At 57.7% G+C, this 25,483-nt stretch overlaps 1 protein-coding gene across 1 annotated transcript in view; it reads left to right on the top strand.

The window, feature by feature from the left end:
• Nucleotides 1-25,181, top strand: part of KCNQ4 (potassium voltage-gated channel subfamily Q member 4) — a 51,052-nt gene extending 25,871 nt beyond the window's left edge. Inside the window, exons 4-16 of the mRNA XM_049618880.1 lie at nt 3,526-3,616; nt 4,287-4,413; nt 4,712-4,887; nt 5,512-5,637; nt 6,024-6,134; nt 6,322-6,417; nt 9,286-9,374; nt 11,067-11,228; nt 18,144-18,364; nt 19,255-19,354; nt 21,685-21,816; nt 24,070-24,199; nt 24,797-25,181. Of these exons, the coding sequence (XP_049474837.1) occupies nt 3,526-3,616; nt 4,287-4,413; nt 4,712-4,887; nt 5,512-5,637; nt 6,024-6,134; nt 6,322-6,417; nt 9,286-9,374; nt 11,067-11,228; nt 18,144-18,364; nt 19,255-19,354; nt 21,685-21,816; nt 24,070-24,199; nt 24,797-25,009 (1,774 nt within the window). The 3' untranslated portion in view covers nt 25,010-25,181. The remainder of the gene's footprint in view (nt 1-3,525; nt 3,617-4,286; nt 4,414-4,711; nt 4,888-5,511; nt 5,638-6,023; nt 6,135-6,321; nt 6,418-9,285; nt 9,375-11,066; nt 11,229-18,143; nt 18,365-19,254; nt 19,355-21,684; nt 21,817-24,069; nt 24,200-24,796) is intronic.
• The last annotated feature ends 302 nt before the right edge of the window (nt 25,182-25,483 follow it).

The raw sequence follows: 25,483 nt of genomic DNA, 5'->3' as shown, positions 1-25,483 counted from the left end.
GCAATGGGTTTGGTGTTCCAGGAATGGCATGGAGGTCGGGGTCATCGGAGCAAAGTGATGGAGGCGGGGGAGGGGAGGAGATGAAGTCTGAGAGGTGGGGTGGGGGCCAGAGCTCACGGGGCCTTGCTGCACATGCTGAGGAGTTTAACGTTCGCTCTCAAATGTGATGGGAATTTGGAAGTCAGGGGAGAGTTGGAGGAGAGTGATGGCGTCCAACTTTGCATTGTAGGAAGATCACGCCAGCTTTTTTGGAGAGAGTGGGTCACGGCTGGGCCAGAGTGGAGGCAGGGAGGCCAGTCAGAGACGAGGTGGTGGCGGCTTGGTCAGGATGGTGAGCTGTGGACTGTGCAGGGATTTATTCTGAAGGTAGAGCCAATAGAAATTGCTGAAGGGCAGGATGTGGAGGGTGAGGGAAAGGGAAAATCAAAGGCAACTCTTAGATACTTGGCCCGAGCCCCTGGGCGGCAGGTGGTGCCATTTACTGGGATGGGGAGACCGGAGGGAAACAAGATTTGAGGGCAAATGGAGTTTGGTTTTGAACATGTTTGGTTTGAGAGGCCACCAGACATCTGAGAAGAGATGCTGAGTAGACAGCTGGACATGTGAGCTGGACTCCTGGGGAGAGGCTGCCACGCCCTGTCACCTGCCAAACGGCAGAAGCGATTATGGTAAAGAGGTGGGGGCAGGATTGAAGGTGGCTCTTTCTCTGTACTTTTAAGGAAATGCATTTTAAAATTCCCATTAGTTTGTTATCACCCCTGTTTATTCTAACAAAATATGAGGAAATGCAGAGGAGCAAAAATGTAAAACAAAAGCCAAATCGCTCTTAATCTTGCCACCCAGAGATAAGCCCTTCTGACTCTTGGTATGAATATTAAAAATATCTATATTTTATTTTTTAATGTTTATGTATTTATTTTGAGAGAGAAAGAGTGCGTGTGCATGGGGGAGGGGCAGAAAGAGAGAACCCAAGCAGGGCTTCCCCCCCCCGATTTAAAAACTATATTTTTAATGTTTATTATTTATTTTTGAGAGAGAGAGAGAGACAGAGACAGAGACAGAGTGTGAGCAGGGGAGGGGCAGAGAGAGAGGGAGACAAAGAATCCGAAACAGCTCCAGGCTCCGAACTGTCAGCACAGAGCCAGACGCAGGGCTCGAACCCACAAACCGCAGCGTGAGATGATGGCCTGAGCTGAAGTCGGAAGCTTAAACGACTGAGCCACCCAGGCGCCACCCTCTTTAAAAAATTTTTTTTACCCTCCCCCCCCCCATTTTCAAAATATAGGTATTTGGGGGGCACCTGAGTGGCTCTGTCAGTTGGACGTCTGACTCTTGATTTTGGCTCAGGTCATGATCTCACAGTTCATGAGCTCAAGCCCTGCATCCAGCTCTGTGCTGACAGCGTGAAGCCTGCTTGGGATTCTCTCTTCTTCTCTCTCTGCCCCTTCCCTGCTCACACTCTCTCTCTCAACATAAATAAATAAACATTAAAAAAAAAGTAAAAAATTGGGATCAGGTTTTATGATCTGCTCCTTTCATTCAGCCTATTGTGATGTGTCTATTTTATAGACATAGAAAGAACGGTGTTGGGAAAAATAAATTCCTGAAAGCCTCAGCAGGAAGCCCCTAGCGTGGTCCACTCACCCGTGGATCTGACATCAACTGAGCACTGGGACAGAAGGATTTCTGTCCAGGGCTGGGGTGAAGGCCCATCAAGATTTGGCTGCAGCCCTTCCCAGGGGAGGGGGTTGAATGAGATGACCTCAGCAGGGCGTTGCGGGGGCAGGCCCTCTGCCCCCGAGCCCTGGGTCAGCGGCCTTCCCCCCTCCCTGGGGGATGTGGTTTTCTGTGGTTAATTATTGAACGTGAGGAGTGGGTGCTCTCCCCGCTCCTCTCCTTGTGCCTTCTGTCTTCGCTGACTCAGCTCTCGCCTGGAACTGGCCAAGGAAGCCTCCTTCTCATTCATTCAAAACCCTTTGCTGACATCTGCCACCTGCCTCCTCTACCCAAGGGCATGTGCTGGGATGCAGCCCTAAGCCTGCCCTCCAAGCAGCCTGGGAACCCCTGTCCAGGGAGGTAGAGCCATGCCCTTCACGGGTCTATCTCCCCATCAGCTTCCACCGTACAGATGTGGAGACTGGCTCAGGGAAGGTAGGGGACTGTATAAGCCGGACCAGGATTTGAACCCAGGTCTCTCTGACCCTGAGCCCATGCCCCTGGCACCGTGAAACACAAATGAAGCCATATGGAAAGTGACGTGGGCCACATACACGTGGGCAAGCACGGGGAAGGGGCGATCTGAAGAGGGAACAGTGAGGCGGAGGGCATCCCCGAGGCTTCCCAGAGCCGAGGGTGAGCAGAGACTCAGCAGGCTCCGACTCTGGGGTGTTTCAGGCAGGATGCCCTGCCAGCCGTCCCAGGCGGGGAGACGCTGGGAACACTTGGGGAACGCTGTGGGTCAGTTCATAAGGGATGTGTTTCCAGAGAAGCCCGTTCCCCCGGAGTCTCTTCCAGGGCACATGTGTGTCCGGCACATCCCCCTCCCAAAGAGCAGTGCTTCTGGGAGTCCAGATTCCTTGTGCTGCCTCTGCACGTATTCACGTACTGTCTGAGGCCTCCAGCCTCCCTCCTCATGCCCTTTCCCCCTCTTCCCATCCGCTGGGAAGTGGGGGACCCTGGCTCTAATCTCAACTCTGTCCTGGACATAGTGAGTGACCTTGGGTGAATCCCTTTCCCTGTCTGGGCCTCAGTTTCCTCATGTGTGTGGTTGGGGTTGTGGGAAGTGTTGGCTGAGCTGGCATATAAAGTTCTTCCCTTTTGTAAACGTCTCTCTCTGGGCTTCCCACAGCCCTCAGGGGAGTTCCAGGCCTCCATGGCATGGCTCCATGAGGCCTGATTCCCCTCCCTACCCCACTCTGAATCCTTCCCTCCTTCCCTGTCCTCCCTAGTCCCCTTTCCTTTCATAGTTGTCTCATTATTATTAATTCCCTAAGAGCCCACGAAGGCAGAGGCAATTGTCCCCATTCTGCAAATGGAGCGATGCTCCTGCCAACCTTGGAGTTCAGAGGGAGCAGAGACCCCTCCCTCAGCTGCCGACCGTGCCTGGCCCCCCAGCTGACCTCTGAGATACTTCTCTTAAGACAGTCTTAAAACCAAGGGCACCACTTGCGAATGGCTGAGCCTGGAGGCGCTTCCTGACTGTGGGAGCTTGAGCTGGTGTGTTTCCACCACCAGCCCAGAGAGACCTGCCGCCCCCCAGAGGAATGACCACCTCCCCAGGCTGCAGCCCCCGCATTGAAGGGAACTGAGAGGCCTGTAAGGTGTCTGTGAGCTCAGTAGCCCAGACCTTGGGGCTTCTCCCTTTGGTGTCCAGCACAGAACCACAACTCCAGGGAACCCTCATTCTGATTCTGCCTTCCAGATAATTCTTCCCAAATCCTCCTGCGACCCCACAGCCCCCTGCCAGAGGCTCCTCGGCTGTCCTGTCCGTGCAGCATTCTAACCCTCTCCATGCTGCTATTGCAGATTTTTGCTGGTCTTCAGCTGCCTGGTGCTGTCCGTGCTGTCCACAATTCAGGAGCACCAGGAACTTGCCAACGAATGTCTCCTCATCTTGGTGAGTGCCAGAGTCCGGGTCTGAGCGAGGCTGTGTAAGGTAGCACCGTGGGGTTCAGGGTAGAGGGACAGAGAGGCTTCTCCTACTGTGGCTCAGAGAGTGGCTTGCTATGCTGTGTTCCCTGAGTTGATGGCTGCCCCTCTCTGGACTTCATCTTCTGCTTTAGAGCAAGTGTTGAGGCACCTCCTGCCGCTAAGCCAGGGCTGATGTTGGGCTCAGAGAAGAGGTTGAAAAAGCCCTACTCCTTCTCAGGACCCAAACTGCTAACTCAACCCCTGGTGTGATTTTTTTTTTTTTTTCTCTCTCTCTCTCTCTAAACAGAAGCACCTTGGAAGTGGACAGCTGACAGATAGCCACCCCTTAGGTCACCCAGTCAGGGTTACTGAGTCTGGGATAGCTGGGAGGGGGAGGGCAGAGTGAAGCTCAGAAAAAGCCAGACAGCTGGTGGACAGGAAATGGAAGACAGACTGGGGCTTTCAGTCTGTGGAAGGCGCCACGTGCCTTCTGGAATTCTCCTCGGGTCCAGCCAGGTGTAAGAACGTCCAGCAGAGGTGGTCTGAGGAAATCCTGGTACCCCTAACCCGAGGACTCCGGGCTGGGCCGGTGCTGTGTGACCTGGGCCCTCGCTCCTGGAGGCTGGAGACGAGAACTCAGGCCCCTGGTCCCGCAGGAATTCGTGATGATCGTGGTGTTTGGCCTGGAGTACATCATCCGCGTGTGGTCCGCGGGATGCTGCTGCCGCTACCGAGGATGGCAGGGCCGCTTCCGCTTTGCCAGAAAACCCTTCTGTGTCATCGGTAACAAGGCTGCCCTGCCCGCGCCTGACCCCTGACCCCAAGCCTCAGGGTTGACGCCCTGATGCCACCCCTGACCCAGACCCTCGCTGCTGACAGAGATTCCACGACCCTCCCGACCCTTCCCTCCACGCCTCCCACCACGGTCCCCCCCCCCCCCCCCCCCCCCCCCCCCCCCGCCCCAGGATCGCCCCCCCCCCGCCCTCCCCTCCCCCGCTCTCCCCCGCAGACAGCCCCAGGATCCCCACCGCGGGTCCTGATGCACGGTGGCTTGGTGAGCTCGCCTGTCCCGCCCCTGCAGACTTCATCGTGTTCGTGGCCTCGGTGGCCGTCATCGCCGCGGGCACGCAGGGCAACATCTTCGCCACGTCTGCGCTGCGCAGCATGCGCTTCCTGCAGATCCTCCGCATGGTGCGCATGGACCGCCGCGGCGGCACCTGGAAGCTGCTGGGCTCCGTGGTCTACGCGCACAGCAAGGTGCGCCGGCGGGACGTCTCCCGGGGCCCGAGGTGGGGGGTGGGGCAGGACCCGAGTCCAGCCCCAGGGTTGGGGAGACTGTGGGCTCGGCGGGGGGCCAGGCCACAGGGGCCGATCTCTGAGGCCGGACAAGGGCCAGTCTGCAGGGGGAGGGCAGGTGCAGGCCAGGAGGAGGGGCTTGAGGGGTAAGGGGTTGAGGGGCTCAGTCGGAAGCTTCTGGGTTAGGTGAGTCTGTGTGCACAGCAAAGTGGGGAGCTGGGGCGGGTGGGGGGGGACTGGATGTTGGGGTGTGTGGGGCGTTGAGGGGCGGTGGGCCTGGGGACTGAAGTCGGAACTTGGAACCTGGGGGGGGGGGGGCAAGGGCAGGGCGGGGGGCGTACCCTGAGGTCGGGAAGGCGGGGCAGGGTCTCCCCGGAAGGAGGAGCTGGGAAAGAAAGATGGGCAGCCGCCCCCAGGCAACTCGAAGCGGTGGGGCGCCTTTATCCCCCCTCCAGAACGCCTCTCCGGGGTCATTCTGGGAACCTCCCACCTGCCCCCCTCTCCCAGGTACGCACAGTATTAGGCGCTTCCTTACACCCCTCTGGCTCGGCCCTCCTGACGTTTTCATCTTTGCTGTCACCGCAGGAGCTGATCACCGCCTGGTACATCGGATTCCTGGTGCTCATCTTTGCCTCCTTCCTGGTCTATCTGGCCGAGAAGGACGCCAACTCTGACTTCTCCTCCTACGCCGACTCGCTCTGGTGGGGGACGGTGCGTGAGGGTCTGTGCAGGGCTGCCCTTCTCCCTGGGACCCTCCCCTGCGTGACCATTGTGACCCTGACTCAAGGTTGAGCGGGCCTGTCTCTGTCCTCTCTGCTAAGGCTGGGACCCCCTGTGACCAGCCCCTGTGTTAGCCCCCATCCTGCCCCAGTAAATCTGCTTGTGCTTCATGTAGTTCCCCACCAAGCCCTTGTGACCTTACCCCTGACCAGCATGGTGGAGTGATGGGGAGGGATCCATCTATGCCCCTAACCAGCCCCTGTGAGTGACCACAGGGCACCGCCCTCATGATCAGGCTCCCACCTGCCTGTGTCCCAACAAGCTCTTGTGGGTGGCTCCCGAGACCAGCCCTGAGGGTAAACTGTTTGTGTCCCCAGATCACACTGACAACCATTGGCTATGGTGACAAGACACCGCACACGTGGCTGGGCAGGGTCCTGGCTGCCGGCTTCGCCTTACTAGGCATCTCCTTCTTTGCCTTGCCTGCCGTGAGTCGCCATCCATTTAGGATCTCCCATCCCGGGGGAGAGAGGTCCTGGGGGCAGAGCCTGCCAAGCCCCTAGCCCGCATTTGCATGGATGGGAAAGGGACATCTCAGATGGGCAGTGATGGAGACCTTCTCTGCCTTTTGCTGTCCCCCCCACATCCCCCCCCCAACCATGCCTATTCCCCTAGGGGATCCTTGGCTCTGGCTTTGCCCTGAAGGTGCAGGAGCAGCACCGGCAGAAGCACTTCGAGAAGAGGAGGATGCCTGCAGCTAACCTCATCCAGGTACAAGACGCCAAGGAAGCATGAAATGAACTGGTGTATCAACATGGTGTGTTGACCCACGCGTCCCAGTTTCGCAATTGTGGCTCCACGTTGAGGCTCAGAGAGCAGATGTGACTCTTCTGGGGTCACGTGCCAAGTCAGAGGCAGAGCTGGGATGCTAACTGGGACTGCTAGAAACTTCTCTTGCTCCCTGGGCTCAGTTCAGGACTCACCAGAGCTGCCCCACTGTCCAGCTCCAGCCCCAACTCTACATGGCCTGCATTGGAATGGGGCCTAGGGCCTCTTGTCCTGCCACCCAAAGGTGCAGTCATCAGTAAGCTCATTCCACAAGCACTCACACAAATGAATGTTGTAGCTATAAACTGAGATTAAACACTTGAAAGAAAGAAATTGTTCTCTGAAGAGTGTTTAACAGGGTCCTGGCCTGATCTGACCTTGAGGGGGAACTCAGGGATGATGACCCTGGGAAATGGACACTCGAGTTGAGAGATGGAGGACCGATAGGAGTCAACTAGGTGTAGAGGTAAAGGGGGGAACATTCAGGGTAAGGGAACAGCATGTGCAAAGGCCCTGTGGTGGAGGGGAACATGGTGTGTTTGGTGAACTGGAAGGAAGCTAGGGAGGCTGGAACAGAAAGCTCAAGGAGGAAGGGTTTGGGGAAGTGGGTGAGGCCAGACCCGAAGGCCACGGGGAGGAGTTTCCCATTTTCCCATTTTCTTAAGAGCAGGGAGGAACCACTGACAGGTATAAAGCAGGAGTGGGTGACATGATCAGATTTGTGTTTTGAAAATAGGTGAATGGATTGGAGGGTGACCCAGGTGTGTGTGTGAGATGATAAGAGGCTCTGGCCACAGTGTGGGCAAGGCAGGGCGCCGGGTGACCTGACTGGCATAGCAACAGACGAGATGGGGAGAAGTGGGCCGATTCTGCATAGTTCGGAGGTGAAATTAGCGGCATCGGGAGTGAGGAAGAGAGTGAGGGACATGTGTGGGGGGTGACTTCCAGGTTTTTGGCTTGCCCAACTGGATGATCGATCACCTTCCTCCCTCGAGGGGGGACCAGATCTGAGACACGAGGAATGTGAGCTTGGCTAGAGCACGTGGAGTCTGGGGGGCCTCAGCCCCTGAGCAGTGATGTTGACGAGGCAGCTGCATATGCGGGTCTGCGGCTGAGAGGAGAGGGGTGTGCTGGGCAGAGAAGGCTTGGAGCCGTTGCACCTGGATAGTAATGAAGCCCAGGGCACGGATGAGTTCACCCCGCAGGGAGAGGAAAGACGGAGGAGACAAGATGGTCCAGAATGCTTAGGAACCCCAGCAGTTAGTGACAGGGCCCGCAGAGTTGAGCCAGTCAAGGAGACAGAGGAGGAACAGTCAGAGGGGTGGGAAGAAAACCAAGGAGCGTGTGGTCTCAGTTTCCCCCACTGTGCTGAGGCATTCTGATAGGGCATGGGCTGAGGCAAGGGCTCCAATTTTATATGAGTCTGTGACTCAGCCCTGGCTTCTCTCGAGTCAGGGTGTGTGCAAGAGAAGCCCCTGCAGGAAGTAGTTCAGGGAATACTGGCACATCCCAGCTTGGCCTTCTCCCAGCATGCCACCCTCGCACTCCCTAATCCAAGTCTGACTCACCCCCACTTATCTCTCCTCCCCAGGGTGGGAGCCCCTCCCCATCCCTGCTATCTCCAGCCACCAGCCCAGCCTTTCCTTCTCGGCGTCCCTTGGGGCATAATGGCCGTTGTCCCCCGGGAGCTGGCCTTCCAAGGGGCATTGTAGGGGCAGGCGGCTGGCACTGTCCAGGCCAAGAGACAGCTGGTATTGTGGTGCCCATAATTAATGAGACAGCTCTGGCAGCTGTTCCCCAGCTCAAGCCAGGGGCCTAGGCAAGCAGGAAGTAAAAATATTCCTGTCCTAGGAGGGTGCCTGGCCAGTGAGGTCAGCAGTGGGCAGTCCCTTAAGGACAAGAGGCACCCGAAGTGGTGGTGGTGGTGGGGGGCATCCAGGGCTCAGTTGTGCTCTGTCCATGCCTCCCTGCCCTCCCTAATCACCCCACTCACTGTCTCTCCTTGGCTCTTCTCGTTACCTGGAGGGAGAGGGACAGTCCTTCCTCTTGTCCAGCCCTCATCCCTCCCGCTGCAGAGGAAATCCTGCAAATCTGTGGATGCTGAGGGGTTGGTAGGTGATGCTCTGATGCTCTTTCCTTCCCTCCTCAACCCCATGGGCAGGGACAGGCAGCTGCGAAAGATGGGGTGGACTTATTAGTAGTAATTAGAATTCACGCGGTCAGTATTTATTCCCCTAACGTTTGCAGGGCACCTACTATGTGCTAAAGGATACAGCAGTGATCAAGACATGGCTTAGGGTCTAGGGGGAGAGGAAGACATTAATCAAATACACAATGAATGGAGATTTACTAGCTGTGGTCGGGGGAGGTACCAGGAGCGTTCAACAGGGGAACCCTGTGTTAAGTGTCTTCCATGTGCCAGGCACTGCACTTGGCATTTAATACACATTTGCCCTTTTAATCCTTATGATACGGTAGGTAGTATTACATCCGGCTTACAGATGAGGAGACAGGGGCTCTGCAGCTTCCCTTAATTTGTCCAGGCTAGTAAGGGGCGAAGCTGGGACTGGAAACCCATGTCTGCCTTACAAAACCCCAGCTCTTCCCTTAGACCCCTGGCTCGGATGCCCACCTGATCCCTACCTTGCGGAAGTCTGTCTGGTCCTGCTGATGGCTATGGAATTGAAGCTGGCCTCTGGCTCTGAGTGCCCTTCAGCCGACCCAAGGACTGGGTTCCTTCTGAGGGGCTCAGAGGCTTACCTGATGCTTTGTCCCCCTCCCCCTCCCCCTTCCTCTCCCTCATTCGACCAGGCTGCGTGGCGCCTGTACTCCACCGACACAAGCCGGGCCTACCTGACGGCCACCTGGTACTACTATGACAGTATCCTCCCATCCTTCAGGTAGGCCCTGCCTTCCGGGGGGTGGGGGGGCGGGCGGAATGGGCGGGCGTGGGCTGGTGGTAACTCCCCTTGGGGACAAGTGGCTGGGACTCAGCCCTGGAGGGTGGGGAAGGGGTGATGGCTCCCGGAGGCGTTATCGGGCTGGCTCTGCAAATCCTATGCAACGCAGAGCCCGGAGTGTCCTCTCTCCCGCCCTGTTCTGCCCCAGGAAGGCGGTGGGCACTGGGCATGGGGTGGAGCCCTGCCCCATGGGGCTGCACCCCGGTTTCTGGAGAGCTGGCCGTCCGTAGGCTGACCCACAGGGCTGCTGTTCAGGGCGGTGGGCAGCCAGCTCATCTCCCCTCCGAGCTGAGGGTAGGGTTATTCCTTACCAGCCTGGCATACTGCAGCCGGGTAGAGCAAGTGTGGGAGGGGCAAGAACGCGTGTGCCAGAGTTGGGTTCACGGACACACCCCAGCACCCGTGTGTGTGAACGTGACCCTATTTTTACTGGCCCTAGCACCCGGAAGTGGGTTCGTCCCACTGGCCCAGGCCAGGGTAGGACTGCCCCCGGAGGTGGCTCCACGAAGAGGATTATTAATAGCCATCTCCGAGGTTTGTGTGGCCAGGTGCCTGTGCAGGCCCTTGGGCAGGAATGGAGACCACAGAGTGTGGCTCAGTCCCGCGGGCAAGCGGGCATCTAGCTGGGCTAGATGGGCTGGGCTAGGCTGCTGTGCTCAGCGCTTCTGCGCACAGGTCTTTTTCCTGATTAGTTCTCCAAGAGCAGCTCTTGCGTGATTCCACTCACCCCTACACCTGGCTCCCCCTCCCTGCTCCCTCCTGCCTCCAGGGGCTTCCTAGGGGAGGAACAGGAGACAAGGGGCTGGGAAGGGGGGCTCCACTTGACAGACGCAAGCTCCTACCTCAGAGACAGGGGTTGTAGAAGGAGCCTCCCTTTCCAGGGGTAGACTTGGGGAGTGGGGCAGGGGCTGGTTTGTTAGAAGTATGGTGTATGTGAGGCGGAGGGAAGATTTGGGGATAGTGTTGGGCCCTCCAGTAGGAGGAACAGAGCTTGGTATGGAGATTCTAGGTCCATGGGCCTGCTGCTCCTTGGAGCTCAGTTTCCCCATCCATACAATGGGAAGGCAGAGGGGAGATATCCTCCTTGGGTTATGGAACCAGGAAATGGCCTGGAGGCTTAGGAAGAAGCTGAGCCACAATCTGGTCTCCAAGAACCCAGTGGCAGGAGTGGATGCTGCAGGAGTGGGAAGCCGGGCTAGCTACCCAATCAAGTCTCTCTCCTGCGCCTCAGTTTCCACCCTAAGATCCCGTCGGATCTGGAGGGTGAGGATTTCAGGGCCGCCGCTGGCCTCCAGGGAGGCACAGTTTCATGTCTGGGCACTCTGCTTGATGAGCAGAGAGGAGGCTGGATTTGAGCTCCCACTTGCCACCTTCTGAGGGTGCCCTCAAGTTGTGCCCCGCCTGCAAAACCGTACCCAGCAGCCCTGAGGATTTCCCAAGAACTGTGTGCAGAAAAGGAGGGAGGAAGGCTCGTCTCTCCCACCTGCGGCCCTGTCTGTTCTGGCTTGGGGTGTTTGGTGAGCACCTCTAGAGGCAGAGCCTGGCAGGATCTGAGCTCTGGAGCTCGGTGCCCACCAGGTGAGCGGGTGGTGCCACGGCCCTGCCTGCCGCTGATGGCGCCCTCTCCTGCAGAGAGCTGGCCCTCTTGTTTGAGCACGTGCAACGGGCCCGCAACGGGGGCCTACGGCCCCTGGAGGTGCGGCGGGCGCCGGTACCCGATGGAGCACCCTCCCGTTACCCGCCCGTTGCCACCTGCCACCGGCCGGGCAGCGCCTCCTTCTGCCCTGGGGAAAGGTAGGGGCCCCCCGGGGCCGCCACCTCCTCTTGCTTCTCCTCCTCCTCTTCCATTCGTTGTCTCATCCTCTCTCAGACCTGCCTGCAGCCACCATGTGGGTGTCTGGGCCTGTTCTGGGGACTCCCCGGCTTTGTCATGAGGCCTGGGCAGTTGTCGTCGGATGGCCTGACAGGTACAGACGGAAAGCCTCCCTGCAGAGGCCAGGCTGGACTCACCTGTTTGTCACCTGGGGCTCTAAGGGTCTGAGTGGGGGAGCTATCCGCACTGTCCTTTCCCAGCACCTCCTCCATTCATTCCATTGTCCTCTTTCTTTCTCTGTTTCCGCGTCCCCCTCACTCTTCCATCCCTGCACCCCCATCCCTCCTGGGCAGCTGGAGAGAGGAGGAGGCCGCTGGCCACAGGTGCTTACGGCTCAGGTAATCGTGGGCACCATTCTGGGGCATGAGGGCAGGGAACCCCCTCCCCCAGCATGTTCCTCTAGAAGGGGCTTGCCCCTGAACTTGCCTCTCGGGAGTGAGGAGCCAGCTGGAGAGAGAGCTCTGTGCCTAAGAACCGCTCTAGGACCTACGTAAACTCAACCAATGACTAATGCTCGTCTTGTGCAACCCTTGTCCGCAGCTTGGCTAATCCCAGAGGGTCCTCTTGGGATGCTCCCATAATGCCTTTCTTCCTTACTGAGGGACATTTTGCTGCTCGTAACCGTCTCTTTCCCCTTAACCTGTCTCTCCTGGAGCTCTTGCATCCTGAAAGAAGAACAAAGAAAGAACGATGCTTACCCCCACATAAATGTGCAAAAGAGTGGAGTTTCAGGCATTTTTGGATACGGGAAGCTCACTAACTCACAGTATGGGAAAGTGGCCGCTCCCATAGAAGTGTAGCTTTGAGGTCAAGGATTCAATCCCCCCTCATTCCTCCCCTGACCCCTCCCCATCTCTTTCTTTTGTTTCATCTTCACACATCATCCCTGATCAGCCAGGTAGACATCTGGGCGTTGAGACTCAGTTGTGATTCTGAGGCCAGGACCCAGAACAAGGGAGGGGAGAAGAGACCAGCCATTCAGTGATCAGAAGGTGGCGTGGTGAAAGTTTGTCTCTGCCGCCTGATGCTGTGTGTCCTTGAGACAGTCACAGAGGGACTCTGGGCCTCTGGGTCCTAGGCGGAACATCAGCAATGTTTAGGATGATCAGGGGCTCTGGGTTCTCTGGGTTTCTGGGCTTAAAAGGCCTGGGGAACAGGGAGGAGGGAGTGTTGGTGCAAAGGATGCTGGGAACGACATTGCTTCCCTCTTCTCTGTGAGGGCATTTCTGGCCAGGGGCCGAACAGGAAGCAGGGAGAATGAGGGTCCCTCCAGGTCAGGGGGTACAAGGAGGGGCAGCATGACTGGGCAGGCCAGGCTGGGAGCTCCCTGGAAGAGAGTCCCTGGTGCGGTCCTAGCCGGATTCTCTTGTCCCTGCTTGAAGGCCCTTCACTGTCCTCCCCAACCTCACCCAACCACAGCTTATAGGTAAGACTCAAGAGTTTTGGAATTTGAGCAGCCCTGCCCAGGGCCTGAACCAGTGCTCTCTGGAGCGTCCGGTTTGCTCTGGTCTCACCCTGCCTGGATAGAAAGGTACTGAAAATTGAGACTAACCCGGAGCGGAACACCCCTCCCTCCCACCGCTGCTCCAGGACTCTGGGTCCCCCAAAGCCTAGGACCAGATGACTGCGAGGGGCTTGGCCATCACTAACTCCCAGCCTTGTGTCTCTCTGCCCTGGAGTGTCTGTGTGGCTGGGGCTCATGGTGATGGTGGTGGAGTGTCCCTTCTTCCCAGAGACCCCAGGGGTTTGAGCTGTGACTTCTAGGACATCAGTCATCAGGCTCAGGCCAAGTGGGCATATCCTCACTCTTGGCTTTCTGGACCTATGGGGTGGGTACTCCAGACAGGACCCCCCCCCCCCACCACACACACACACACACATACACTTATATACTCCTCCTCATTGGTCATCCCCTTAGTGCTACTTGTGGATGGACCCAGGCTGAGCACGTTCCAAGACTACAAGGAACAGAACTTCCTGGGGGATGGTACTGCCAGGGTCAGCACCTCCTCTCTTTGAGGTTTCTCGATGAGGCGCTAAGTTGGTATTTCTCAAGGCATGGTCCACTGACTTCCTGAATCAGCACCTGTGGGGTGTTTGGTCAAAATGCAGAGGCCCGGATGTCTCCCCAAGCCCACAGAAGGAGAATCTCTGGAGAAGAGGCACAGATGCTCCCCAGGAGATCCCCAGGAGATCCGTGTGCAGGATCCTGAGAATTTAACATGCTCCCCAGGAGATCCGTGTGCAGATCCTGAGAATCTCTGCATCCTGGGGATGCGGGCTGGAGGATGATTTGGGTGGGGGTTCTTCTCTCCCACCAGCCACAGGAAGCCAGCCCCATCCTGGCAGCCCCCCATGCTCTGCCCACCTGCCCCCTCCCCACTAACCTGTTTGTGTCTTGTTCTCAACTTCCAGCCAGATGTTTAGTAATAAACGGAGTTTCTTTCGGATCCACGCCAGCTGGAGACCGAGGTACCCCCTCGCCTGCTCCTCCTGTCCCCACTCCTCCTTGCCCCAGCCAGTTCGGGGGCTGGAGAGGGGGACAGGATAGGCCAAGGACAAGGTGCATGTGCCTGCCGCCTGCCGTCTGCCTTGGGTCCCTGATGAGCCTCTTACCTTCCTGGGGATGCCTCTGCCAGGTCTGGGGGGCAGACTCTGGAGGGACTCTGCCAGGAGGGACATCTGTAGGAGCCTTGGGATGAGTTCTGGCTCTGCTGCTGACCCCCGTGTGATCTTGGTCAAATTGCTTCCCTTCTCTGGACCTCAGTTTCCCATCTGTGCAATGGGCAGATTGAACTAGAGGCTCTCTGAGGGTCCTTCCCACTCTGACTTTTGCCGGGCTTTGGGTTTAGCTTCCTGGCTTCCCACTGCCCACCTAGGGACCTAGAAGATGCCTGAAGGAGCTGGGATTGGCACCTCTTCTGCTAACTCTAGAGCCCAACTCTTAAAGCTGCATCACCACTACCTTCCTTGGTACCTGCCCTGTGCTAGGCCCTGCACTAGGGACACAGTGATGAATAAAATGGTGCCTGGAGTGTTGCAAAGAGCAATTGCTATTCAGTGTGATGAATGCAACAAAAGGAGGAAGCAGAGGGGCTACAGAGCCAAGGTCAGGCACTTCACCTCCCAGAGGAGGCCCCAAAAGGAGTGGACGTGAGGGAGGGCATCCCAGGCCAAGGAAGCAGCGTGCACCAAGGCAAGGAGGTGAGAGAGCACGGCCGTGGGAAGGGAGCAGGCAGCCCAGTGTGGCCAGATTTGAGAGTGGTGGGGGGGGGGGGTCAGGAGTGAGGCTGGAGCCAGAGCTGGATCCTAAAGAACCCCAGAGCCCTGCATGAGCATCATCCTGTAGGCCCTGCCTGGCAGCCTGGGCTCACTGAGTCTCGGGTTTCCCCAAAGTGCCTCTGGAGCTTTGTGGGGTTGAGGGGCCCAGGAGTAGATGGGTGACAGAGCTCCTGGCTGCTCATCCAAGACGCAGTGCTTCTTAGGAATAGGGCTCTGGATCTGAACCCAGCCACCACTCACTAGCCAGGGGACCGTGACCATAAGCCCTGGGGGCCTCAATTTCTTCCGAAGTAAAACACGGATGGTAATAGCATCTGCTTCCACTCGAACTGGGCCTGGCTCATAGGAAGTGCTGTATGAATGGTTGGCCTTGTTCAATGTGGTATGTTGAGCAGTTAAGATCTTATTTTAAAAAAAAAAAAAAAAAAGCTTGGAAACCATAGCTGAAGGAAATGGGAACACCCCTGAAGGGTTAAGCCAAGATGTCGCTGGGTTAGATCTGCCCCTTTGCAAGGTGACTTCAGCTATGTGGGCATGATGGCCAGGAAAGGCAGGGCCGGAGCAGAGGGGCCAACATTGAGGCTGCCTCTATAGTCCTGAGAAGAGGGGCTTTATGCAGCACCAGAGGGGTAGGCTGCCTCTTCCCCGCGTAAGCTTGGCCTTCGGTATCAGAATCCTTAGAGTCATTCCATGTGGAAGTGAGCATAGGGGTGGGTCCAGCAAGGCAGTCAAGGGCAGCTTGTGCCCAGAGCTTGCCCCCACCTCCCACCCAGGATAGCCTCAGTCAAGCCTACCCCATCTGGGTTCCAGGCACCAACCGACCCCTTAGGCCAGTTTCTCAACCTCGGCACCATGGAAGTTTGGTTCGGATCATTCTTCACTGGTTGGGGGGGGGGGGTGCTGTCACATGCATTATGTAGCATGGTTTAGCAGCCTCCCCGGCCTCAACCTGCTAGATGCTGGGGGCAGCCTCCAGTGGGCCAACCAAAAATGTCTCCAGATAGTACCAAACGTCCCCTAGGGAGTGAAGGTGCTCTCAGAGAACCACTGCCCTAGACACTCTCCTAATTGCTAGTCCCAGAAAAAGAACACAGTCTCTCAAGTCAGGAAAAACTGGGTCCTGGTCCTTGCTGCATCCACAAGGGCTCTGTGACTTTGAGCAGGCGGTTTTACCTCCTTTCCAGTCTGTAAACTCCAGTCTGTAAACGTGGAGCCCAGCACACAAAGTGGCCAAGAGAGATGGGAGGGCCAAGGCATTCAGACAGGACCTTGAGTGTTCTGAGGAGTTTGGGAAGGGAAGGAGCACTTCTGATGTCCACCGTGTGCCAGGTTTCTTTCCATTTTGTTTGAGCATTTAGGCTCCAGAGAGGCTGACGTGAGCCATTTCCTGGGCCCTGCCCAAGGAGCTGGAATCTAGGGCCACCCCTGGGAAAACAGTGCCTCCTTCTGTTGCGGAGGGGCCCAGGGCCTCTGGCTGGAAAGTTACAGAACCCCACAAACCAGGCTGGAAGCTCCTTCAACCATCACAGCATCAGAGCTGGAAAGGGACCTTTCAAGGCCTCTAGTGCAAGCCTCCAGACCCATTCCTCCCTAAGTCCCGCTGAGAGCAAGCTCAGTCTTGCTTGCACACTTCTCATGACAGGGAGGTCACCCCCTTCTCCCAGAACGTCATTGGAGTGATGTGCCGGGCGCAGAGATCCGGGGTTCCAGGCCCTTGGCTAAGTGGCAGGGCCTTCTCCACCCCCCTCTTGCTCTCCCCCTTGGAGGAGTGGGGGACAAAGGAAGGGGTTGCACGGGCCGGGTGGGTGGGGGGTGCTTGCCAGCATGAGGAGAGCCCCAAGGAATGGCTCTGCAGAGGAAAGTTTGGGAGAGCCAACCTCAAACTTTGGTTGGAACCTTTGGGATGCATTGAGGGGATCCTGGGCCAGCAAAGAGCATGCTGGATTGTGGGGCTGCCTCGTCCTTCCCTTCTGATATCCTCAGGGCCCCAATCCATGACCTATGTAACCTCTCCCTTCTGGGCAGAGGCCCCTACTCCTAAGGATGGCCCTACATCCTGGCTGCCTTCCCGAAGGTGCCCCTGGTTTCGACGTCTTCCTCACCGCAGCACCTTGGCTCTGTACCCTGGACCCCATGCCCCAGGCATGGGGGACCCTAGCTCCCACCCAGCCCTGAAACCAGAATCCGTCCTCTGCTTAACTCTTGACCTGAAAGCCCCTGACAGTAGGCGACACAGTTTCCTCCCCCAACCCTTGCCCCACCTTAGGCCTCCTCCAAGACTGGCTGGTGCTCTCCTGAGCCAGGGCCCCAGACATTTGGGGTGGAAGGGCCCCCAACCTGGGAAGGTCCCCACAGCAGGGAGGCAGTGGTGACACCCCAGGGCATGGGATGGGGGGTGTTTGCCTAGGTCCTATTCAGACAGTGATAACACGGTCCTTGAAACTCTTGGACACAGAGTTTCTGTACCAGGTACTGGCTAACCTGGGCATGTCCTGGACAATCTGAGGCCTCCCCGCATCTGTCTTCCTCCAAGATCTGGGGGGATGTGGTGGGGAGCTGGGGTGTGGGAAGGGAAGTCTGAGCACACACACAGACATGCACAGGTGTGTTCCCGTGCACACAGACACGTGTGGGTGTTGCTGAAATGGGGGTTCATTAGGCAGTGGGGGGTGTGGGTCTGGGAGGGAGGACATCAGTCCAGGTGGGCAGAGCTCAGGCAGTGGAGACCACAGAACCAGGTTACAGGCCTTCACCGGGAGGCTGGGCACCAGGCACGTCTGGGGCAGATATGAGGGCCCAGTAGCTGGACCCTCTGTAGCCGGCACATCGCGCCCTGTAATAGGGGCACTATTTACGCCGAAATCTGCGTGGTGCGGACCTTTGCACCGCCTGCAAAGCTGCACTAGGTCCTAAAGCCCTGACCTGACTGGTGTGGGATCAGAGAGCTCCGGCAGGAAAGGAAGAAAATGTGGACACGTGTCCACACCCTGGTACCTGGGTACCCACACCGTCACATGTGCACACACGCACGCACACAGACACGCACACGTGCACAAACACACACCCTCGACTCCATGCGGCCTGCCTCTGTGTACAGTGAGGACCCAGAGGCCTTTCTCAGTGTGCATGGCCAGGTGAGCCTCTCCACCCCTCAGCAGCCTGTCTGTGCCCAAAGGGTGGCCATCTCCACCTCCACCCACCCACCTGAGCCAGACCCAGCTCTCCCATCCTCCTGTCTGTCTCTGACTCCCTTCTTGGGTCTCTCACTCCTTCCGTCCTGACATCTGTCTCCTGTGCACCCCTTATCTGTCCGCGCAATGAGGGGTGGGAGATGGGGGTAGGGAGGGGATCGGCTCAGACTGACCCTGCAGCAGCTTCTTGTAGGAGTCAGGGTCCCCCTCACCACACCCTTGTTCCATCCCCAGAGTCTCCACTTGGTGGAGAATCAAAAGCCAGTAGCCACACCCAAGTCCTAAGTCAGCGGTGTCCCCACGCACACCCGCCCCCAGCTCCAGCTAACTTGGCTCTCTCCCCCACCCGACCTGCCCTGCCAGCAGCCGGATGGCCATCAAGGACCGCATCCGCATGGGCAGCTCCCAGCGACGGACGGGCCCCTCCAAGCAGCACCTGGCACCTCCACCGATGCCCACCTCCCCGAGCAGCGAGCAGGTGGGTGAGGCCACCAGCCCCACCAAGGTACAGAAGAGCTGGAGCTTCAATGATCGCACCCGCTTCCGGGCCTCCTTGAGACTCAAACCCCGCACCTCTGCTGAGGGTGAGCCCCTGGGGGTCTGGGACCCAGGACCTACCTGCGTGGGGGGCAGGGTGGGGACACAGTCTGGGCTGGGGGCAGAAAGACGGTTCTAGTCCCAGCTCCACAGCTGATGGACCATCTTTGGGCTCTGGTCTTCTGGTCTGTGAAATGGGTGTTGTGACACCTGCGTTGCTGGCCTCTGGAATCAGATGAGAATTCAGAGGGTGGCACTTGGTAGTGGTTAAGAGTACAGGCTTTGGAGCCCGGCTGCCTGGGTTTGAATCCTGGCCTTTGCCACTTATTGGAAAGTTACAGAATCCCACAAACCAGTCTTTGGGGGGGGGGGGGTGGTGGTGCTGACCTATGGGAGTCTGGGCATGGCTAGTGCCCAGGGCCTCTTCTTCCCTGCCCAAGAAGCTGCCTGGCCTTCCCCCACTCCTGCCCCCCCCCCCCCCATGGAACAAGGATAGTATCCCCTCTCCATGCAGCGTACTGGCCTGGGAAGAAGCATTTCCCTTCCCCGGGGAGAGAATGACTTGCTTTCCAGGGCCCTTCCCCCTTGTCTCTGGGGCTAACTGTCCTGGTGGGACCGTAGGCCTTCCTCCAGGGCTGTGTGTAATTTGCCTTAGGCCAAACCAGATGTGCCCTAAAGCAGCTTCCGCTCACCTGGCCACTGGGCAGATTCTTACTCTGGTCGTAGGGCAGATGGGCACGCAGTAAACCAGGGTTTTCCACCCTGGGTAAGGCAGCTAGGGAGGCAGGAGCCTGGTCTGCCTCGTGCCCCCAGGAAGGTTCTGCACCCTTACTGAGCCTCTCTTTATCGGTATCTCTAAGGGTGGCTCGGCAAGTGGTGGTCGGGGTTGGGAGTGGCCCCCTTCTGCTGCCACCACTCGGGCCCCCTGACTTTGCAGAGGGCCCCTCAGAGGAAGTGGCAGAGGAGAAGAGCTACCAGTGTGAGCTCACAATGGACGATGTCATGCCTGCCGTGAAGACGGTCATCCGCTCTGTCAGGTGAGACTGAGGCCTGAGGTGCCCCCCCCGCCGGCCCCCCAATCCGTCTGCCACCCATTGCTGCTCCCTGTCTGGGGCCTGCCCTCATGGCCAGGCCTGGCCTAGCTCCCGGGCACACCAGCTGCTGCCCGCCTGGCACCCTTGGCGGTGCTGGCTGGCGGGGGGCCCTGGAGTATGGGTGGGGTGGGAGGGGCATATGGCTCCCAGCAGGGTTTGCTCATCCCCTTCACGTCTGGACGGCCGGCTAGGTAGGGCGGTAGGCTCGGCTGCCCACTATGGTCCCTCTCCTACCCCCGCGGTGTCCTCTCTGTGTCTCTCTCCTCTCCTCACCCCTTTCTCTCCCCCTAGCTGTGTACCAGCTACCTAGTCTCCCTGCGTCTGTCCTATGTGCTCTTTCCCTCCATTTCTGTGTCTCACTCCATCTTCCTTTTGCTTCTGTGTCTCAAAGTTCCTCTCTCTCTCCTTGGGTGTTTTGATCTCAGCTTGTCGGTCTCCCCCAGGGCTTGCTCTAGAGCAGTGCTTTTTCAAACCACAGGTCCCAACAGTTTGAAATCAACTTAGTGAAATCAACTTAGTGGGTCACGGTCAGCATTTAAAGAAAAAAAGAATAGAAAATAGCAGAGTGCATCCCCTGTAGGAAGGATAAATAATGTTTATGAAACCTACATTGAAGTTGTGTGTGTGTGTGTGTGTGTGTATCCTGGTTTCTGATGTAAAATGTATTTCTTATGGTGGGTCTTGGTTAAACAAGTTTGAATATCCCTGCCCTGCTGACTCTACCGGCTGTCTCCCTGCCTTGACAAGAGTGGGCCAGAGTCCCCCCCGAGCCCTTTAGCCATGGCTCAGCCATCATCTAGCCCCCAAGCTTCTTGGCATGGAGTCCTGGCCTAGACTCTGTCTCCGGCCTGCAGCTCTAGCTCCAGAGACCTCCTTCACCCCCAGGCCTTCCAGACTCACCTCCTCTCTTCTCTGGCTGATGCATCCACCCACAGGCTCTTTCTTTTGTGTCCTTTGTAAAATCAGAGTCAGCTGGGTCCCCCTCTACTCCCCAGAGAGTCTGAGGCCTCTCCCCACCCCCTTTTCATACATGCTGTCTCTCCCCCTCCAAGTGAGGCTTCTGGAACACATCGCCTGAGCTGCCACATAGCCTGGGTCAGCTCTCCTTGGCCACCCCACAGAGCAACTCACACCCAGCATACCCCAAACCTGCTCCTCCTCCCGTGTCCCCATTTCAGGCAGGGGCACCACCATCCATCCTGTTGCCTAAGCCATGGGCATCATTCTGCACTCAGACTCAGAAGCCTTGATGTCCCTTTTTGTCCTGAATTGCTCTAAAGCTGCCAGCTCCTGGCTCAAGCCCAGCCCCTAGGTCTAGTCTTCCTGCCCAAGACTCTGCCCCTCCAGGGCATTCTCCGCACAGGCTGGCAGAACCATCATGCTAACATAGAGGAAACCACAGGGCCCCTTCCTCAGCACCCCAATTGCTCATTGCCTGATCTCTGCCAGGGATTCAGGGCTCTTCGGAGTACCTCTTCCTCCTACCCACCAGCCTCCTTTGCAAGGCCAATCTCTTTCTCTGTCTTCTGTGCCACCCTACCTCCCTAGGGGGCGGAGGGGGGGGGAACTGACCCCTTATCTTCACATTCTGTTCCAGCTACTTTGAATGGAATCTCACTCATATGCCTCCATGTCTGTCTGTGTCCGGAAAGCCTCCCTTCATCCTCCTCTTGCCTTGGGGATGGAAAGTATCACTCTCAAGACTTGTCCTCTGACCTCCCCAGCTGAGGTCCCCCTTCTCCTGGTCCCAGACTATGAGAGGTCTCTCCATTCCTTGACACAGCCCTTGTCTCCCCATAATTGTGTGTCCTGTCTCCCACCCCAGAGCAGGGCTCTTGAGACCTGGGGTTGGATCTGATGCCCCTTGGGTACCCAGGGTCCAGCACAGTGGCACTAACAAGCATGTGTGGGTGAAAACAAAAATGTCTTCCCCTAAGTGGTCTTGATCATCAGTGTTCACAGATGCCTGCCCTGTGTCCAGGGCAGTCCCTGGACTGCCCAGGCAGAAACCAGGCCCAGTCCCTGACCTCCCAGGCAGATACAGGCACATTAAAAACCAACCAACCAACCAACCAACCAACCAACCAACCAACCTATGAGGGCTGAGGGTGGAACGTGGTGGGTAGGGAAGGAGGCTGGGAGTCTGACCCAGCAGAAGCTGTTTGCGGTGACCCAAGCAGAAGATCCCCTCATGGTAGGCAAATGGTTAGCAAAGGGATGGAAAGGGGGCTGGGAAGGAATCCCCTCCCGCTGAGACCCCCCTCTCCCGACAGGATCCTGAAATTCCTGGTGGCCAAAAGGAAATTCAAGGAGACGCTGCGACCGTATGACGTGAAGGACGTCATCGAGCAGTACTCGGCCGGGCACCTGGACATGCTGGGCCGGATCAAGAGCCTGCAGGCTCGGTGGGTGCTCCGGCAGTGAGGCCGTGGCCCCAGCCCCCACCCAAGGACTGCTCGTGGGAGCCCCTCCGCTCGCGCCCAAACAGAGCCCCGAGCGCCCCCTAGGGACCGCGGAGGGAGCTGGAGTTTTGGCCTGGGCAAGGCCTCTGGCTTGCAGCTCGCCACTGAGGCTCCACCCTGCACCTGTTCCAAGCCTGAAGAAGGACCCAGGCGCAGGTCCTCTGTGCGAACCCTACTGACCTGCACTCCTCGGGGGACGTCTTTAGATGACTGTTTCCTGGTCCTAAAAGAATAGGATGAAAATTATCAGTGATCTCCCATCTCCCAAGGGGATAGGCAGATTGTCCTCAGTGGGACCCACCTCTGGCCTCTGGGACCCTCTGGCACCTCTTCTCTCCACCTAGCATATAGGAAGAATTCTTGCACCAGGACCCTAATCACCTACACCTTTCCCTTCTCCTCTTGTGGCCTGAATTATCACTGCCCATTCATTCACTTGTTTCCTTAAATAATCGTTGGGCTTTTGTTACTTGCCAGATAGTGAGGCTCTGGTGGAAAGCAAAATTCCCAGCCCCGTGGAGCTTTGATTCTAGTGGAAGGAGAACAGATGATAAATAAGTGAAACTAGACAATGTCAGATGATGATAAAGGCTCAGGAGAAAACTAAGGGTTAGGGTGTTGGGGATTGTGATTTTAAATAGGTAAGCTGACATTTGAAAAAAAAAAAAACAAACTGGAGGTGGGGCAACCAGCCCTGTGGCTGTTTAAATAAAGAGTTTTCAGAGGTAATAGCAAGAGCAAAGACTTGGGCAGGTGTCTGGGGTATTGTTTCAGGAACAGGAAGGAGCCCAGTGTGTCTGTTCTCTAGCCCGAGAGAAGTAGGCAAGATTAGAAGGCGAATGGCATTTGGACTGTTTAAAGCCCTGTAGGCCACTGCAAACACGCTGGCATTCATCCACGGGGAGATGTAAGCCTTGGAGAGCTCTGAGCAAAGGACTGACAAGATCTGAGTTACATTTTAAAAGGAGCACCCTAAGTGCTGTGCTGAGAATGACCTACAAGGGAGCTAGGGTAGAAGCAGGGCAATCAGTAAGGAGGCTACTTCAGATGTCCAGATGTCCAGAGATGATGGGGACTTGGACCAGGGTGGCAGCAGTGGAGGTGGGGAGAAATATGCCGACTCCAGATATATTTTGAAGGTAGAGCTGACAGGGTTTTCTGATGGGGTATAGGATAAAAAAAGAGTCGAGGCCTGAAGCCAAGGGTTTTGGCTTGAGCAACGGGAAAAAGTTGCTGTTTGTCGACACGGAGAAGGCAATGACTGCGGCATGTCTCGCTCGGGAGAGTTGGGGAGTGTTGGGTTATGATGCCCATCGGACATCTAAGTGGAGTATTGCTCTGGCAGCCAGACAGAGGAGTGTGGACTTCCAGGGAGAGGTGTGGGCTGGAGATACAGCTTTGGTACCAACAACGTACAGAGGAATTGCAAATCTGGAACTGAAGACGTCGCTTCGAGTGAATAGAGAAAAGAGGTCCCAGGAGTGAGCCTTGGGGCCTACAGTGTTTTGTGGCGGGAAAGGAGGAGGAACCAGCAAAGAAAAGTGAGAAGGAGAAGTCGGTGAGGAAGGAGAACTGGGAGAAGGTGGTGGTTTCGGCCCCAAATGAAGTGGAGGAGGAAGGGTGATCAGATGTGTCCGAATGCTGCTAAAAGGTCAAGTTTAATGAGGCCTCAGAACTGATCATGGAATTTAGCAACATGGAGGTCATTTGGATTTTGACAACAGCAGTTTTGGTGAGATAGTGGGAATGAAAGCGTGACCGGAGTAGGTATAAGAGAGAAAGGGAGGAGAACAGTTGGAGAAGCGGACAGAGATAACATTTTCAAGAATCATGCTTGTAAAGGAGAGCAGAAAAATCAGGTGGGACCAGCTCCAGGCTTGTCCACCTTATAACCCACATCCCCGCTTGTGTCTCTCCCTCTTTTACCTGTCCTCCCACCAGGCAGTGGATTTACTTGTCATGTTCGTGTGTGGTGCCTTTGCTCGGCTAGTCTGAAAACACTCAAAGCAGGGGCCCAGGGCCCTCCATCCACCTGTCTCCATTTGTCAGGGGCAAAATGGTCCCTTCTCCCCATTGCGGGCTGTGTCTCCCCGTTCAGCAGGCAATCTAGAGTTCTCGAGTGAGGGACGGGGCGGGGGTGGGGGGGGGGCGTGTGACTGGGTGCTTCGACGCCCAGAAGGTTACCTTCTTCCACAGGGTGGACCAGATTGTGGGCCGGGGGCCGGGGGACCGGAAGGCCCGAGAGAAGGGAGACAAGGGGCCCTGTGACACGGAGGCAGTGGATGAGATCAGTATGATGGGACGCGTGGTCAAGGTGGAGAAGCAGGTGAGTATGGGATGGAGTTTCGCTCCTATGGCGGAGCTGGTCGTTGACCAAGAAGCTGCGGAAGGCTGCGAGGTCCAGCACAAGGGGAGGGTGCACTTCTCAGCCGCAATCCAGAGCACCCTCCGGGGAGGCCCCAAGCAGGGCAGACGCGTCCCGGGCCTCACGATCCCCGCCCCACAGAGAAGCCGCGCCTCCTAGGAAGTCCGCCCACTCCTACCTGACGACCCCGATAAACCCACCCTTTTCTGCCAAGCCGCGCCTTCAAGTCGCTAACGTCTCAGATAAACCCGTCTAAATTTCACCTGTTTCCATGTAACCCCGCCTCAGTTGTCTGTCTCTAGCTCCCGGACTATTCCAACCAATCACAACTAAGTTTCCCTCCGGGAATGCCGCCCCCCCTCGCCCCCCCCGCCTCGCTTCCCTCCTTCGTCCCGCCCGCCGGCCAAGCTCCGCCTTTCCTGTCTCACCTCCCGCGGGAGGAGCCGCGTCTCCCAGAAGCGCCCCTCCCCGGCCAAGCCCCGCGTCCTGGCCCCCGCCCTCCGCCCCAAACCCCGCCCCCGCACCCAAGCCCCGCCTCCAACCGCGCCCCGCCCCCAGGTGCAGTCCATAGAGCACAAGCTGGACCTGCTGTTGGGCTTCTACTCGCGCTGCCTGCGCTCTGGCACCTCGGCCAGCCTGGGCACCGTGCAAGTGCCGCTCTTCGACCCCGACATCACCTCCGACTACCATAGCCCTGTGGACCACGAGGACATCTCCGTCTCCGCACAGACGCTCAGCATCTCCCGCTCGGTCAGCACCAACATGGACTGAGGGGCTTCTCAGGGGCGGGGCAGCACACGGCCAGCCCCTGGGCCTGGCGCTCGGACCCGCCCTCTGAGGCCTCCGGACTCCTCTCTTACTTGAACTTGCTCCCTTGTGGGGAGAGAGGCCACACGCAGTATTGAGCTGCCTGAGTGGGCGAGATACCCGCCGTGGGGGTGCCAGCGACCCACCCCACCTCAGGAGCGTGAGATGCCAGGCCGCACCGAGGGCAGCCGCCGCAGCTGCCCCGCGGCCTCCTCCGCCCCCCCCCCCCCCCGCCCCCCAGTGCCCTGCCCGTTCCATCAAGGCCCGACACAGCCCGCCTGGCAGGGGCACTGTCCCGGGAGTGAGAGTGGGGCGCTGGGGTCCTGGGCCCTGACCCAGCTTCCAGCTATGCAAGGTGAGGTCTCTGGCCCGCCCTTCGGACAGAGCAGGGAAACCCTCCCGCCAAGTCCCCGCCCCACTTGGGGGTGGGCCCAAGGT

This window comes from Panthera uncia, assembly GCF_023721935.1.
Source record: "Panthera uncia isolate 11264 chromosome C1 unlocalized genomic scaffold, Puncia_PCG_1.0 HiC_scaffold_4, whole genome shotgun sequence".
NCBI classification, from domain to species: domain Eukaryota; kingdom Metazoa; phylum Chordata; class Mammalia; order Carnivora; family Felidae; genus Panthera; species Panthera uncia.
Note: the sequence above shows the minus strand (reverse complement) of the source record. Positions and strands in the feature narration are given on the sequence as shown.